Source organism: Lepidochelys kempii, chromosome 8, assembly GCF_965140265.1.
Source record: "Lepidochelys kempii isolate rLepKem1 chromosome 8, rLepKem1.hap2, whole genome shotgun sequence".
Taxonomy (NCBI): domain Eukaryota; kingdom Metazoa; phylum Chordata; order Testudines; family Cheloniidae; genus Lepidochelys; species Lepidochelys kempii.
In genome coordinates, this window is record NC_133263.1 from 32,644,360 (window position 1) to 32,662,016 (window position 17,657).

A 17,657-nucleotide genomic window follows, 5' to 3' on the forward strand; every position below is an offset into this window, starting at 1 on the left:
AGATTTATGTACTCTTGTGACACAACTATGTAAACTCAACTACTCTCAGCTTTTATTTAGTCAGACTTGGGCATATTCAGTTGTGATTGGTAACTGGTTCATGAAAAAAGGATTAAAGTTTGTCAAATTCTTCATTTCAAACATTAATTTGTTTAGCATATTGTTTGTGAACCCATCCTGATCTCTGCAAATATTATGATGTTTAAACTTGTGACATAGTTGTGGTAATTAATTAGTAGTCTTTGGGTTCACAAAATGTTCGTTCATATTATCTGGTATTTGTTTTACATGATTGGTTACCAGAGTCGCATAGTATTGTTTCTGCTCCCTGGTAGGATAACTGAAATGAGATGAGTGAATAACTAATCACAAACATCTCCTATGAATGTATGGATGAATCCAGTAATTATCTATCCAGGGTACATGTACACATATATATATTTTCCTAGGGTGCTTGTCTTCATACTATCTAAGCACCAAACATTCATGGAAAATTCAGGATTTGTGAACATGTTCCCAAATACCCAGCATTTTCCTGGATGCTTGTGAATAGCCAGTATGACCCCATGAACCGTAGCAAACTACAACTCAAAGATTTTATTTGTGAAGGTATTTTGTGATTTTTTTAACTATTTGCATTTACCCAGCTCTAATGAAGAGTATATATTCACTCCTTGTCCATGTACCACAGGAAGTTCTGAACTGTAAAAGATGATAACCTGCAAGAAATAATTAAAACATGCGTATATAGAGCCCTGTTGCTAGCATATTGCCCATTTCCTCCTTGTTAACTGAAACACAAATAGCACACTATGGCTGAGATTTCCAAAGACTTTTAGGTGATTTGAATGGGAATTGGGCATCCAATATTTGAAATTTTCAGCCTAAAATATTAAATGGTGGTTTTGTCTCTTTGAATTTTAAAAATCATTTTGTGTAAAAGTGTCCAAAATAAACTTAGTTGGTCACTAAGAATATCCCTATACTATGTGACTTGAGTTGTTCAGCTATTTTGAAATTTGGCTCATGTCATCCATAGTTAACCTTCTTCAACGTTTTGAATGTTTGTTTATCATTCATATCCACATAAAAATAAATGTCACAACATGCATATATAGCCTTTCAAGATCATAATTTTATTTGCACATCATCTCCATTTTTGTAATACTTATACAGGTTTCCACCCTCCTCCTCTTCATTTAAGGTAGCAAACGATAATACAAGGCTTGTAGTTTTATAACAGGGATGCAAGCAATGATAACTTGAGGAGGCAAAAACCATCACCCTGTGACCCAAGTAGACTTGCAACTCTCTTCCTGCTCACACCTATGCCTCAGTTCTTCAGTCTCCCCTTTCCAACATTCACTGTACACTTTGGTTTTTCCCATCCTCATTCTTTTCCTGATTCTTCATAATTGTCCCATATGCTTCTTTCTCTAGAGTTCCCATCCCATTCCCAATGAAGTAGTAACCTCCAGAGGTATCTTATTCATTCCAATACTGCCACCAAGTTTACTACAGTTCTTTTTTCTGCAGTCATCATGCAGTCAGCACCATGGACAGCTCTAATAGCAGGGTGGGTTTAAAGTTCTGGGTTCACGTATTAAGAAGACGTGGTGAGCATCATCAAGGGAAGGAAAGGCAGTAGAAAATTGTTGAATAGTTCAGAAAGGTTGAGTGGAAAGATACTTTTACAACCATCGTTACCCCTCTTCATTAATAGATACCCCTAATTATACAAACTTTGACAATGTGTTCACTTGTCAGAATAGTTTTAATTAAGATGTTTGTATGTTTACCTATGTTTATGAAATATATGGTAACTTATTTTTGCTTAGGATTCAAGGCAAGAGAAGGAGAAGGGGGCGGCGATTATTCAAGTTTTTTTTAAATACGGAGCCTAAAAATAATAATAAGGCAGATAGTTTCAAAGGTACTACATTAAGAAAAGCATAATCTTTGATATGATCCAACCACAAAATGAAGCAGTTTTTACCTTAGACAAAATATCATTAAAGTAGGGCTCACGGGTAGTAGGGTTTACAGGCAGTCTCAAGATCCTCTTGTCTGGTACAAACTCAGAGGCCTGAGTTTGGTTATTCTGATCCCTTGGTACTGGATCTAATACTGGTACTAATAATAAATATGTCTGTATTTGCGTTACCAGAATAATGGTAAATCTTGCCATTTGGATGTTGTCTCTTTTCCAGTTTATAAACACTGGAACAATGTTAATGGCACTATTTCATTTTTTGAGAACATTTACAGCCCAGTATTTTGGTTTTGGTATGCCAAATATGGAAATATTATGTTATTTCTTTGTTGCCACTTCATGTATATTTGCTTTTAAAAATGTGATCTCTGTTAGTCTGTTATGTTAGTTTCTGTCGACTCTGATTGGCAATCCTGTTAAACGTAATTGTTTCCGTCATGCATTTGAAGTTTACTGCTCAGTTGCTTTAACGCTCTTTGACTTAGTATCTTTATCAGTTAGTCACTTAAGAGACAGAGAAAGGACACCAGCACTTGGACTCAAATGCTTGACTTCTTGAAGAGCTTGAATTTCTCTCCTATGTTGTTCCTTGGCTTCTCTCCCTCAAATATTGGAAAATCATAAAATTGGTTTGGTGTTCTGTACACTTAGTTATATTTCTGTTCAGATTTTACAGATTTTTCCTATGAGCTGTTATGGCATAAATGTAATTTGATATATTACATATTAATATTGTCCATCGTTCCTGTTGCGTGGTGTCGATAGACCAAAAACAGAAATGGAAATTGTCGGGACTATGCACTGACCAATATGTCGCCAACCTTTTACATGCATGATTCGTACTTTTCGTCATCCAAATGCAGCAGCATACTGAGCAAAAACAATAGGCCAAAGTGGGAAGAAACATAAGAAGAAAAGGAAAAGTCAAACACGAGTGGGACAGCTTTTTTTAAATGGTCTGTTTTGATTCTTCTCTCTTTAAACATTCAAGCTTTGGATGCTGAAGTTTAGAATAGATTTCTGCTTTTTTTTTTTTTTTTTTTTTTTTTGAGAATTGCCTTTTATGATTTTGGCTTTGATATCAGATATGGATAATCCAAATTGATTTTTATTGCTTTCTACAGTATATATCTGTTAGGGTTTAGTATAGCAGAAACATTTTGAGAACTCCCTACAATAGGGATAAACTGTAAATTATGGACTTGCTAGGACTTGCTAGAATGAGCTGTTTCTTTAAGGCAATATGAGCCATTGTTTTTGTTCATAGTGGTTTTTATTAAATGAGTTAATGCTTATTTTGTGCATTTAAGATGAGAAGCTTTGTTTTTTGCAGTGTCAGCAAATAATTATGGGCAAATAATTGTTTGGCGCTTGTCCAAAACTACATGCATGCACAAAAAACCACACACACACACACACCCCTATGAGAAGATACTTCACTTTTATCCTGCATAGTTGTGTGTGTGTGTACACCCAAAAGATAAAGTGGAGCAAAACTATGCTGATTTAAGGCACTTAACTTCTCTACTTCAGGTTCCCCATCCCCAAAATTTAAGTAACACCACCTACTTATGCACCTTGCATTGCAAACAATAAGGGTATACAATGGGTACTGAGATGTCATTGAATTTGAAACATATATTTCAGAAGGGCTCTGATGTTTTCTTTTAATTTCTGTAAATGAATCCAGCATTAGAGTATCTGCTGTATATTTTCTTAGACAACACACTCTTTCTCAGCACTTTGTTCTTTCCAAGAGGTTTACAAATATTAAGAGGTAAATTTATGTTTCTTACAAGCCAGAACTGAGGAGCCATCTTAAGTGATAGCATCTGGAGGTACATGACCTGGTGTGCTGGGACAATGGGGAGTTAAGGGCTTTACGAAGTATCTCTACTAAGGGCATCCACCCAAGGACAGCCATAATTTGGCCTAAGAGGTATTGGTTAATACTTTGATATTAGGCTTGTTTTCAGGTACTGAAAGAGAAAATATAAACCCTTTTGTGTTGTATTGTTTTCAAATCCAATGTTTGATCTATACCAATATACACTCTCATTAGGGTGTTTTGGATTTTTTAACAATACTGCTTAGGAGAGATGGCTGGACCAAGTTTAAGGTGCTAGCTTTAGGATGCCCAGGTTCAATTCCCTTTTCCACTACAAATTTCCTTGTTGACCTTTGGCATGTTGCTTAGACTCTCTTTGCCTCAGTTCCCCATATGGAAAATGGGGATAATGGCATTTCCCTACCACAGCTATGAAGTGCTCAGATACTACATTATCGGGGGCCATATAAATATATAAGATGGATAAGGAGAAGGTTGTGTTTGGGATGGTATATTTTACCATGAAAAATGGTGGCAGAGCAACTGATAGGGAAGTGGTAAAAATAGGTTATTTAACGCTAAATTTGTTGTAGGGTTATAAAATGTTGAAATTACTGGTTCAAGAATAAAAAGTATTGAATTAACTTATTTTTTGTAATGTTTCCAATCTCGTGAACATAAAAAGAACAGTATCTACCAGAAGAATGTATTTGTACAATAGTACCCTTGCATTTTGTGTGTGTGTGTGTACTTACTCACTCCCTTCTCACAAAGAGGGAAACATTATTTATTATAAACTCTCTCTCCTTTTTTATTATTATTATTCTAGTGTTACAAACCTTAAATGCTGGGGAAGATGCGAGCCTGTGATTTCAAGAACTCTTCAGTTTCTAAATGATCTTTCTGTTGGATATCCTTTTTATTGTACATTGGGGGTTCTATACAATGAAAATAATTTAGTAAAAATAAATATTTTCAAGCCATTTTCCATTTTATAGGAAATTGTTTTAACATCAGTGAGAATATTAATATTAAAATATGAGTTTGGTTTGGCCTTTTTATATGCATAGCACATTTTAAGTTATTTTGTGTTTCCCTATTCTGATTGTCAACACAAGATTATCCATGTGACTAGTTCATTAACAACATAGTTTTATTCATGACATCCTCCAGAGGACAAGAATGTCATTGACTCTAAAAAAGAGCAAGGCTGGACCCATTTTGGCTGTGATTCAACTAAGGTACTTAAACCCATGCCTGACTTTAAGTACGTGAGTAATCCCAATAGAATCCATATGACTACTTACATCCATAAAGTCAGGCATGGGCTTAAATACCTTGTAGAACCAGGGCCTTCATTGTTTGTATGTGCAACACCATGATCTTGAATTTTTGTTAACAGTTCAGCTGAGTCCCGGGTTAGATTTTGCTTTGACACAAACTTTTTGAGACTGCTACTTAAGTCATACATCATAAAAGAGGGTGTGATATGTTTACTTTTTGAAATTCTGACAAGTCAGACAAGAAGACCAATTTTCAAAGAAAATTAGCATGTAGTAATTTTTGACATATCAAGATGTTGAAGTGGATACAGGCAATACAAAACAAAAATGTTCAGAACTGATAGAAATGTTCAGTAAAGGAAGTCCTTCGATATTTTAAAAATAAAAACTGCTTTTCTTTCAGTTTCAGGTGAAGAGATTAATGTTATAGATAGTCAGAAAGGAAAGGAGGCTGGAAAGTGCAGCCTTGAATCATTTTATTTTCTCCTTAGAATTCTAGTCATCACAGCAGAATGTTAATATATTTCATTGTATTAAATGCTGCTTATTGTTTCGCAGATTGAATAAGTGCATTTCATTTAGCTAAAATTATGCAGTGTATGTTTTCTCACACTTACTACAAGTATCATTAATCAGCCAACATGGGAGATGTTAAATAAATGTATATCTACTGTTAACACCACCAGATATAATGGGGCACAGGTGAAATCTAAACATCGCTAAGGTATTTAACAAAAACAAAAAGGGGATTGATTATTGCATTGCATGAATAAGAATGTACAAGAGTTAATGGGTTAGCTTTCCCACTACTGTGTCTGGTTGTATTCAATACAGTAAGTTAACCAAGAAGTTTAAAATATTGCACCTAATTCAAAATACGTATTTGGTTTGTTGCTCGTTTATGTATGTAAGCTGAAATAGTCACCATTATATTACTGTTAACAGCAATGAGACGGTTATATGTTTGTTATTACATGACTAAGAATTTAGAAGGCAGCTCTGCTTCCCCACCACCACCACCACCATAGGAATGGGGGTCAGGCACATAGCATTTGATGTGCAGGAATGTATTTGAGACCTCCCTCACCATCCCAGCCCTAAAAAATGGAGAACAATCTGCAATTACTAACACAATAAATGCTTGTTTTAAGGCTGCAAGGTGACCAAGGAATATGTTGATGGTTTAACAGTTTTCAGATAGTACTTTGAGTAAAGTAGATGAGTTTGCAGTATGTGATTTGGATACAATATTACAATGAGCTGGGAGCTTAAGCAGGGGTATATACTTAAGTGTCCTGAAGAGCAGATTTGTAAGGAGACAGTTTTCCTTGAGGTAATTTATTACATGTTGCTAAGATCCCTGATAAAAGCAGAGCTTTAAAGCTGTGTGATATGAAAGTATCCAGAAGTAGTGATACCTTTTCAAATATACTGCTATGTAAATGAGACTTCAAAATAAAACGCATTTTAAAATCAATAAGAAGAAAGATGAACTAAAGCCATAAACATCAAAATATATTTAAGCAAACATTCTAAGAACAGTAGCTTCTCTGGTTTAGATGGGTGGGGTAGGACAGATAGCTTTAATGCTGGTTCACTTCACTGTGATGTGTGTGTATTAGTTAAGTTTAGAATTGTGTTCCTTGGCAAACCATAAAAGATTTCAAAAGTATTAGACACCCACTTTTGTGCTGGAATTTAATATGCAACTTTTTATTGGAAAATAATCGTCCTTGTCTGGCAAAATCCACCATGCAATATTTCTGTTAGTAGGCATAATGCAATAAAGACAGGGAGGGCTATTTATCACTACAAATTTTGAGGATTTCAGGATTCTTTTTATTATTTTAATATATTTCTTTGGTATTAAATCAGAAAAATGATAAATTACACCTGTCGAGGCTGTTTTTCCTTTTTGCTGGAAAATGATGTACAACCCAATTTCACTGGTCATTTTGGCTTTTAAAGATATGTATTTTTTTTCCTATAAAAAACTTCACCAATAGGTTTTTTTTAAATAATAATGCTGAAGTACTTTTTATTTCTAAATCTATGAAGTGGTTTATAAGTACTTCCTGGCATTGCAAACTTTGGCCTTTTCACACTTTTTTTTTGTTTGCTTGCTTGCTTGCTTGCTTTAAATAATGATTTTAAAGGACTTTGGAAGAAACATTATATTTTTAAGAGACCAGATCCAGTGGCTCCACTTTTCAGCATATGATATAGAGTACCTCTAGATTGGGTTGAAAGGTTAATAACACATAATTTCAGTTCTTGGCCAATATTTGTCATTCATGTGCATATAATTTTCTTATTAGAAAATTAATCTCTACATGTCCAGGCAGTCTCTAAATGTTCATAGAAATTTGGTACTTATCTTTTTATTATGCATAAAAGTCATTATTTCTAAAGATTCTCTTAGTTAAAAAGAAAAATCTTAATGCTAATAAGCACTCTACGTAACATAAAAAAGGAAAAAAACGACATTTTTCAAACAACAAAAGGCAACAATGATTTGTATTGGTGTCGTGTTTTACATTATTTTAACAATGATTCCAGGTTTGCATATTCAGAAATATATTAGCCCAATTTGATTTTAAAGCTCAGTTATTTGAATTATAAATCATTATGTCCCTTCTAGCTGATCATTCATGAAATATCTTTGAATTCATTTACATAATGGAATACATTAGTGGTTCCTTTATGTCAGTGCCGTCGTAGTGCTCCCTCATGCATGTTTAGTTCTTCCTAATAATTAACTTTATTATCATACATTTTCCATAACAAAATAATTATAATTGTGTTGTTATTTTGTAAAGCAACTGGCTGCAAAATACTTAGTTTGTCAAAAAGTCTGCTTTATCCACGTTTATTTTTAAAGATCTCTGTGATAAGCAGGAAAAATTTTATAGCTTTGCATTGTGAAAACAGATAACTCTTAACCAAGTACTGCAGGTTAACGAAAATAAATACACTAAATATTTCCTTAAAATCAGGTTAGCAGGTTTGCCAAAAGCAGCTATATTCCCCATCCACAGCCTTTTAAGGAATTGAATAATAACTTTAAAAAATAGTTTGATCAGTTTGAAGTTAAAATTAATCATTCCTACAAAAACCTTACATCATAAGAACATTGGTTTCAGAGTAGCAGCCGTGTTAGTCTGTATACGCAAAAAGAAAAGGAGTACTTGTGGCACCTTAGAGACTAACCAATATATTTGAGCATAAGCTTTCGTGAGCTACAGCTCACTTCATCGGATGCATTCAGTGGAAACATCCGATGAAGTGAGCTGTAGCTCACGAAAGCTTATGCTCAGATAGATTGGTTAGTCTCTAAGGTGCCACAAGTACTCCTTTTCTTTTTGCATAAGAACATTAAGGTTGCAAATTGAAGCACTCAAGTCAGGAAATAACAATCTCAACTGCCCACTTGTGTGTATGTGTTACAACAGACTTGAAATATATTATCTCATGCTATTTTTGTCCACAGGGTCCCTACCTCATTCAGTGCAGGGGATGACCAGTGCTCAATTAATGAGACAGCTGTTCAGTATTTCTTTTTATCCTCAAGGTACAGTGTGTGGTCCCATATTTCATTGACTGCACACCATCCAAACGCCATATTACAGACACTCAGAGTCATTCAGAGTACACAGTACAACTGTAGGGAATGGAGAAATGTTCTGGAAAAAGATCCTGTGGGGGCAAAATTGCATGTGATCATGCAGCTGAAGACTGTATCATAATACACGTGCACTGAGGTGGGGAAAGGGTTAAAAGTTATGCAATCAACCTTCCTGACTTTTGAGTGCTTCTTTAATTTAGTTTTGCAACTTTAACTTTTGTTTAGTGTAGTTTTTAAAAGGGATTTCCTACATTTAAAAAAAAAATGAAGAAAAAGAAATCCCACTATGTGGGATAAACTTGGGGCCAGATTCTCAGCATCAAAGCAGGTGGAAGACTGCCCTAAATGGGCAGCAATGGATTCCCTTAATGGAGGAATCCTCAAGGGATTAGCACCAACACAGAGGATGTTTTTGAGGCAGAGTATATTTGCCAGGCCACAGCTCAACCCTTAGAGAGCCATCTGCTCCCCCCTGCTCTGATGTACACTGAGCATCTGGCCTCTTGTGTTTTATTAACATCCTTTAAATATTTTCTAAACATCATACTTTTAAAATGTCATACTTCTGACTTCGTGCTCAGCATTTAAACCTGTGTTTTGGTGCAAGAAAATAGAATACTGGGTAAAGGCCTGAGCAGTCTTAATATTAACTGTGGGTTTTAGTCATGGTTGGAAATTCAGGATGGAAAGAACACCCATAGTGTTAGGCAGTGTAAGTAATAGCACACTGTTGAGCATTGCTCAATATGACATAACTTCACAATATAGTTGTATGCTGTGGCACCAAGCTGAACACTTAAGATCCCATATGTTATGTACTTTCTATCAGGTTGGGATACCCAATGACAGACATGGCAGTTCAAACACAGTTTTGTCTTACATTGTAATGTGGACCAAACCACCTCACTGAGCCAAGATACAGCTCTGAAGAAGTCAGAGGCTATAATATGATTCCTGAACCTTATTCAGAGCCATATGTATTGTAGGACAGACCATGTTTTAACTTTGAAGACTGAAATGTTACGGGTGAGTCCCTTGTTATGTTAGAAATTAGCATGGATCGGACCTAAGTTCCCAGAAAACTGAAAGTGCTGTTATTGCAAACAAACATGTTCCCTTGAGGGTGACATTGCACTTAGAAATTTGTAGAATTGACTTAAAGTGACCAAAAAAAGCACTACACGAAGCAATTCCGAGCTGTGAGGTTGTGGTCTTGTAAGTAAGATTCCTTCCTCAATCCTGCATGTTTTCTAAAAGTTTAAATAACTAGTAAAACATTGCAGGTATCTGTATCTCTTCATATAATGGGAGCTTCTGTTGGAAAAACATGGAAATATGTTTTTTCTTCGCAATTTTTAAAGGGCGAAACTGTTTTCTTGGATACACATTTTGAAACCACTTCTGTCAACCGTGTGACTTCAAGAGCCAATGGCAAACTGGATTTGCATTGTTTTGGGAAGATTTTGCATAAATGATTGTGGCTGGGATTTTTAGGCACCCAACTCCTTAGCCGCCTTTGAAATTCCCTGTGTATTCATATATATGCATAAAGATGCACAAGCAAATGTAGAGTTCTTTGTCAACATTTGGCCCTTTAGGTCAATGATATGAACGAAACTTTTCTTTTTTTAGTAGTTGATAACCTGCAGCAGGTTTCATTTTTTAATAATTATTGCTTTAGAGTGTAATTAAAGACAGCAAAGTTGGCATAGGTTATGATTTTTAAGTCTTTTTTTTTTCTTGGTTTGTAATAGAGTTCTGCATACACAGTTTTGCAGTAAATACATCTTAAATGTACTGGATTCATCCTGAGAATGATCGACTTTATTGCTCCCATAAATATTCCACTGGCAAAACATGACCTAGTGTTCATTAACAGCATGAATGGGAGAAATTCCTACTATTGGTAGAGTTGTGGGGGTTTTACCTTTTTTTTTTTTTTTTTTTAAGATATTGTCAGTTTTCGCTTGTCTGTTTGCTGAAGAATCGGAACAGTATATAAGCCTAAGAGATGTCTTATTTGACTTACTGACTTTTCTGGCTAACCAAACCAAGGGCGGCTTGATTCTGCAGTGTGTTGAGAAGCCCCCAAGTACCATTTATTTCAGCAGGGACTGAGATGCCTCAGCATCTCTAAGATCAGATTCTTAGCTTAGTTAGCATCATCTTTGGTGGTTGACAACTGATTTTAAGAAAACTAGCGAAATGTTGTAATTCCTCTTGTTTTTTTTAAATGTTGCATATAATTATGGGTTATTGTCTTGGGGGGGAGGGGAAATAAAAGTATTCAAAATCCAGAAGCACTGAAGGATAGTTCTATATCCTGTAACTTTCTCTTTCCGTCTGTGAACCAAATGCTTCTCTAAAGATGCCATCCTGCAGGAGTCTCACCTTTCAGAGTTCAGAGGTTACCTTTTTGTGTGTGACAAGTAGGAGTTCTCTTGCATCTTATTTTTTGTCTTTTTTTCCCCTAAGGCAAGATTATCTTAAATTGCACATCTTCCATACCCACATACCCCTGGGAACTTCATCTCCCATGCAATCAAAAGGAGAGTTCTTATACTCAGTAAGGCTGGCATTTAATGACCAGTAGTTGGCCTAACTGGCCCAGTACACTCCTTCCACTACCCTTAAAGGTAAAACAAGCAAACACAAAAAAACTCTGAAGAGCTAGGGAGTTACTTCAATGTCACATTTAGGAGTGAAGAAGAATTAGAAGTAAGAATTAAAGAAAGGAGAATTAAAAGTAAGGGAATTCCTTTCTGCCCAGTGTGGTCCAATTTAAGGCCCCCAGCTAGCCAATTTGATTGCCCATTGGCAACCTCTCTCAGTAAAGGCAAATCCTATTGACCGGCTGCCACTACAAAACAGCAGTATTTCCTCCACCATCCTAGCCATGTGATACTATCTGGAAAACCAGCACCATTTATTGTTGAAAACTTTTACTTTAATTCTAAATATCGTTTAATTTATTGGCTCTTTTGCGACTAAAATATGTGACATGAAAAGTAATTGCTTTGGTTAATAATAGATCATCATTTTTAATGTTCATATACTATTTCTGTGCTGTATATTTTTTCAGAAACACCATATTTTAAGAGGTGTATTTTAATACTTTGTTAGCAATTTGTATCATTCATAAAAATTATTATATAATTATGCAAGTTAAGTTTACAGCAATATTCACATCTCAGCATAATACTGTAAGGGAGACTTTCCTTAACATCTGCTACTTATATTCTCTTAAAAAAACTTGTGAAAATAGATGCTGTGAAGTTCATGCTTCAGAATCACACAGTAAGTTTTCTTATTATGTTCAAATATTTTAGACTCCTTCATAATTTTATACACCATTTTAACTTGTGATGCACTTATGTTTTGCCAGAGTAAACACTTTCCTTTTTTGGGGGTGAATGATAATTACAGTCTCAGTGACCTTAGATGCCGAACAACTTTCTACACTGCTCTCACTCGCCTCCTCATGGTAGATTTAGGTAAGGTGTTTCTCTTTGATATTTTTGTAATCTTATTAATTTTAGTAACAGAGCTTAAGTCTTCTTAGTGAGAGGTTACTGACACTATTAAAAATAGGTTATGAGTTCAGTACATCTGTTCTAGATGGTGTTTAAAATACTTCACAATAGCTTTTTAGGTTTGTGGCCATTGAAATACAATAGTCTTTTTTTTTTATTTGATAGATTTGATTATAGTAATATGAGTTCTGAAAGTGAGACCAGTAGTTTATTGCACTGAAGGCCTTTTGGATCCATTAGTGTAATTTAGCTACTTATAATGTAAAGGCCTGATCTTGTGACATTCTAAAAAGTTTCACCTTTGACTGACTTCAGTGACTACTCCAAAGACACTGGTTTCAATGTTTACTCTAGCAGATGGTGTACTACTTCATATAAATTCTCAGCCTGTGAGGAATCTCAGCTCTCAGAGTTTGAATCAGAGTATTGAGCAGACACTTAATGTATTTGCTTAATTTTACACACATGAGTAGTCCCGTTTGAAGTCAATAAGATTATTCATGTGCATAAATTTAAGCATGCACATTAAGTGTTTGTAGGATCGGGACGTTAGTGGTTAGCCTGGTTTGCACCAATATATTGCCAATAAACTGATTTTATCCCATCCCTTAAGTAACCAGGAAAAGAATCCTTAGCACCACATGATATTAATTTAGGACTCATCAAGCAGGTAAGACTCCTTTTCAATCTATTTGTGAGCACAGTTTTAGTCATTAGTTTAGTAACAATGATGGGTGGTTACATACTAGTACAGATAACAAATTTACTAAAAGAAGCATATGATTAGTTTGCAAGAAACATAAGTGATGAGCCAAATCTCCAACCAGTGTAAATTGACATGGGTTCCGTGAAGTCAATGGAGCTACACCAGTTTTCATCAGCTAGCCCATTAGATGCAATTATATGTATTATTATTTTTATATATATTATTATTCAAATTATAGTCCATAATAGTTCTTTCCCCTAAAGATTTCTGTGCAAAAATTACCATTTGTGAGAATGAGTGTTTGCTAAATTAAAATTAGAGATGGGCAGAAAAGGGAATGTCAGCCTTATGAGAGAAAGTTGGATTAGAAATAGAGTAGGGTTTGAGGTCTAGGTTTATCTGATAGTGCCATCATTTCATATGAGCAATGCTGCAAGGTTTGAGCTGCAACTAGTAGAACTCTCATAGGTGTGCCAAGATTTCCTGTATCTTCAGTGGTAGAAATTGCTTGCAGTCAGCTGTTCTCACAAATTTGATGTCATTTTGGAATTTGATTAATTTAGTTAATTTTGGAATAGCAGTTTGGTTCATGATGCCATGTCAATTAGAGATATGAGTCTACATTCAGTCTGGCTATAGTTCAAGGACTCTCTTGAGCTAAGTCAAGTATTACCCTTTAGTTTTTCTAGATGCCCCTAACTTATTCCTGGCTTTTCTGTGGGTGGTGGTTACCCTATTTGTACCCTAAAAATAGTCTTTCCTTTCTGAGGACATTTGGGTCTGTCATTTATCCTCTTTTCTGCCATTTGTTGTTTTAATATTTGGATATGTTAAAAACAGGAATTAGGCAAGTAAATTGATTTTTCAGGCCCCCACAGAAAGATTTAGCCAGGCAACATATATGCAAAGGTGGCTTACCTCAAAAACTGTCTACACTTGCAATTCAACTGTTTTCAGGACCAGTTCAGCTGCATCCATTGCTGACACCTCTTGTAAGCAGGGGGTAAATTTCCTAGTGGAAACCATGCAGCTTTAGTGATTTTCCCTACAGGAAGAGCAGAGAGTGAGCAGAATCAACCCATCTAGGTGATAAAAGTCACATCTTCAAAGAGGTGTTGTGTGAGCAAGATGCCATTCCGGTTGATAACTCTAGGCAAGTGAAACACAAGAGAAATGTGATTGCTCAGAAATTAATGGTTCATTGAGATTGGCTTTATTCCTGTACGTTAGTGGCCAGAAAACCTGACAGGAATAGGGCTAGCTGGGGGAAGACCTAAACAAACTTATTGGACTAATATCCTATGGATTTCCATTTGGAGTATATTAGATTGTCTGTTTCTGACCTTTCAGAGAAACACATCTAGAGAAGTGTACAGGGAAAACTCTGCTTTACATTTGAGAATACAGATGTGAAACATCAAACACACATGAGCTATACTTTTCGTGTGCGTGTGTGTGTGTGAGAGACAAATACACGCTTTTTAAATGACATCATTCTTAACCTTATAGAGCTGTAAGCTTTATAAACAAACAGCAAGTCATCAGTTTTAGTCCAAAGAGAATTGGTCATCATACTAGTCATCCTTTTCAGGCTTTCTAAAATTAAAAGAAGAAAGGATTTGTTAAGGAAGTTTTTCATATTATTGACTTTTAAAAATAATTTACATGGAGATAGTATTAAGATGAAGTCTCATGATAAATTAGTGCTTTTTAAGAAATGGAATGTGCTTTTCTGGATTCAAGTATAAAATTCTTTGTAAATTAGCCTTTTATAGAAAGTGTAGAATTAGTTATATTTAAACCATTCCCTTTCGAGTGGTTAGAAAAACCAAATCAACCATGGGGGAGGGAGCAGTAATTAGCAGTACATTAATTGGCATTTACTTTAAAAGGCACTTGGTTTCTGTTCAGTAATTTGAACCTTGTTTGAATGTAATTACACTTTGAATGCTCTGTGTGCCCCAGGTTGTATCTCTAATGAAAATAGACTTTTTTGACATTTACAGTTGCACCATTTTGTCAAATGGTCCATGGCCCAAGATTTTTAAAGTAAACTAAATATTCACTTGTGTAAGCTATAGAGTAAAGAAAATAGTTACTGAAACTCCAACAAAGTGCTTTTTTAAGTAAAGGTTTCAGAAGATTTTAATCCAATTTTTCTTTCCATTCTGGATTATCAAAGGCTTTACACATAAATTATAAAAAGCTCCTTCTGGAGACATTGGGTCTGATTCTCCACTGCCTCTGTGTAGTTATTTACACCAGTGCAAAATGAGTCCCTGCTCAGTGGATATAAAACACTACCAAATAATGTAAACCACAGCCAGATCTACTCAGCGAGGTGCCTGCTTGTGAAATGCTGCAGTCTGCCCTTAAAGCATGAAAGATCCACCAAAATGTTCCACTGAAGGATCTTTTTTCTTTCAAAGGGCATAATGAGGCCGTAGATGAGTCTAAGTGCATGCTAGTGTGGCTTGGATCATCGCAAAAGAGCAATTTACAGTAGTAATTTGTTCATGAAATGGTTTCTTTCTTTTCCAGTTTTTTAAAAAAGCATCATTATTTAACGCTCATATTTTATATTACATGAATGTGGATCATACAATAATCATACTGATAATAGTGAACGGGGACTTGCTTTTGTGGTTTGATTTTTTTTTTAACTGAAGTAAAATATTTGAGGAATTTAATGTTTTAGAGCTGATTATTTCTGGGCCGCCTAAAAGAGTCTTACTCCATTAAACTTATCTTGAAAACAAAAATAATGATAAAGGTACTTTTTCACTTGGAAGAACCAGTTAGGTTGCAATAAAAAATTACTTAGGTTCCAACCTGTCACACAATCATTGGACAATATGGCACATGTCTCTTACCAAGGGTTTGGACAATAGCCCATTTCAGCTGATGGGTTTTCCATTGACTTTAAAGGGATTTGGATCAAGCCCCAAGAACAAAAAAAGGGCTATAATAATAGTCAGAGAGATATAGGATTACAGATGGCATACACAAACTAGCCAATCCTATGTATACACCAAATTCATCCACAAAATGTTGAAGGAAAAATAGGTAAAATGTCTCCGAAAGACATTTTGCAGAAGGATGTCATATTAATTCCTCCATTAATTTGTCAGTTTTTGCCATAACTATTTTCCTCTCTCATTTCTTTTTCCCAACATTTTACCTAACTATGGGCCAAATTCTATCCTCGGTTATGTGTTAATGGTTTCCATTTAATTTGGATGTGTGGGTATATCTGAGGGGAAAATGTCTTTAATGATACACATGAAAGGATCCAGTATCTAGTCAGGTTTTAGTGTCTTTCTTATAAGCTAAATTTAGGCCTTGATTCTGCAAAGACAAGCGCAGAGCAGACCCCTGTTGAATTCAGAGAGGCTCTACATATGTAGGGTTCCAGCCACACAAGTGTCTTTTCAGGATCTGAGCCTTAATTTGTTTGTTCTCCTCCCGTTCCCCCCAAATATGAAAATCTATCAGAAAAGTAAAAGTATCTGGGTGATGCATACAATATCTCTGGAAATAGGAAATAGCTTTCAATAACTATGAAACATTATGGAAGGTTATAGAAATTATTATAATTTGTATAACAATTAGTAGGTTATTATAATTTAGCAGAACGTATAATCATGGCAGAACTTTGACACATTTATATAACATTAGTGGGCAATAATTATACAAAAAAACCCGTTTTCATCCCTTTATAGCAAATTTCACTGTTTGAAACATGTCTAGTTAGAAGTGTTGTCTGAAGGCTCATGCATTTTTCCTGGTAAGTGTGCAATAATTGTACGCAGAGCGGATAGCACCACATATTATTAAGGTCTCTCAACAATTGGTATTATAAGTCCCTGTTTTCATTTGCTTGTTTGGGCTGAAATTTTCTATGCCAGATGTCTGCTTTAGGCTGAATTTTGGGGGGAATTGGGGGTTGATTTGGATTGGATTTTTTTAGAAAACTTCAGCTAAAGTGGTTCAGCTGTTTCCAAGACAAGTGCTAAGGAAGAATACGTTGTTTTGCCCATGTTAAAAATTCTGGTGACATTTTATTTGAAAGGTTCTGCTGCTTCGGTGTTTTGGAGTAGAACTTGAAATTTAACATGCTGTGGCATTTTGCTGTCCCTGTGAAAATCCAGCTAAATATGACCTAATTATAAGTCTTTGAAAAATAACAGTTTACATGTGCTCAGTAAAGACTTTTTAGAAGCAAAAATCACGGAGCATTCCTTCCTCATTGAGCATGCTTCATTTCCCTCACAGCTCCTAAACATAACAGGACTGTGCACGTGCCATCACCACAGAGTGACTGAGCATGCACCAGCCCAGGGCTGCAGGGGTAAAGCCAGGCTTTCCCAGTAATAGCTACACCCAGCTTCTCCGAGCTGGGCAGCGGAACTCAGAGCAGGGATCCTCTCTCTTGTGCTCTCAGTGATACACACACACAGTCACCTAGGCAGCATGGAGGAAGAAGCCTTCTGATTCGAAAGCAGAGGGGAGAAAAGCCAGATTGGGGGGAATGAAACAGTAGATTGAGACAAGAATTCTGGTGAGACAGAGACTAGCTTTGGAGGAAGAGAAACTGTTACTGGGACCAGGAGCCAGTTGGTAGGGGGAATGTGAAACTTGGACTGGTTGACCGCAGAGGCTGGGACTTGGAACCAGGGAAAGGCAGGC

The 17,657-nt window shown here is 35.7% G+C and overlaps 1 protein-coding gene across 4 annotated transcripts in view; it reads left to right on the plus strand.

The window, feature by feature from the left end:
• The window catches only part of RANBP17 (RAN binding protein 17), a 276,059-nt gene that overhangs the window by 156,738 nt on the left and 101,664 nt on the right, over nucleotides 1-17,657 (plus strand). For 3 of the 4 annotated variants that reach the window (XM_073355989.1, XM_073355990.1, XM_073355993.1), the window contains 3 exons: nucleotides 4,651-4,731; nucleotides 11,963-12,026; nucleotides 12,115-12,223. The exons of the other annotated variant lie outside the window; for it this stretch is intronic. In XM_073355989.1, the coding sequence (XP_073212090.1) occupies nucleotides 4,651-4,731; nucleotides 11,963-12,026; nucleotides 12,115-12,223 (254 nt within the window). The remainder of the gene's footprint in view (nucleotides 1-4,650; nucleotides 4,732-11,962; nucleotides 12,027-12,114; nucleotides 12,224-17,657) is intronic. 4 annotated transcript variants of the gene reach the window in all.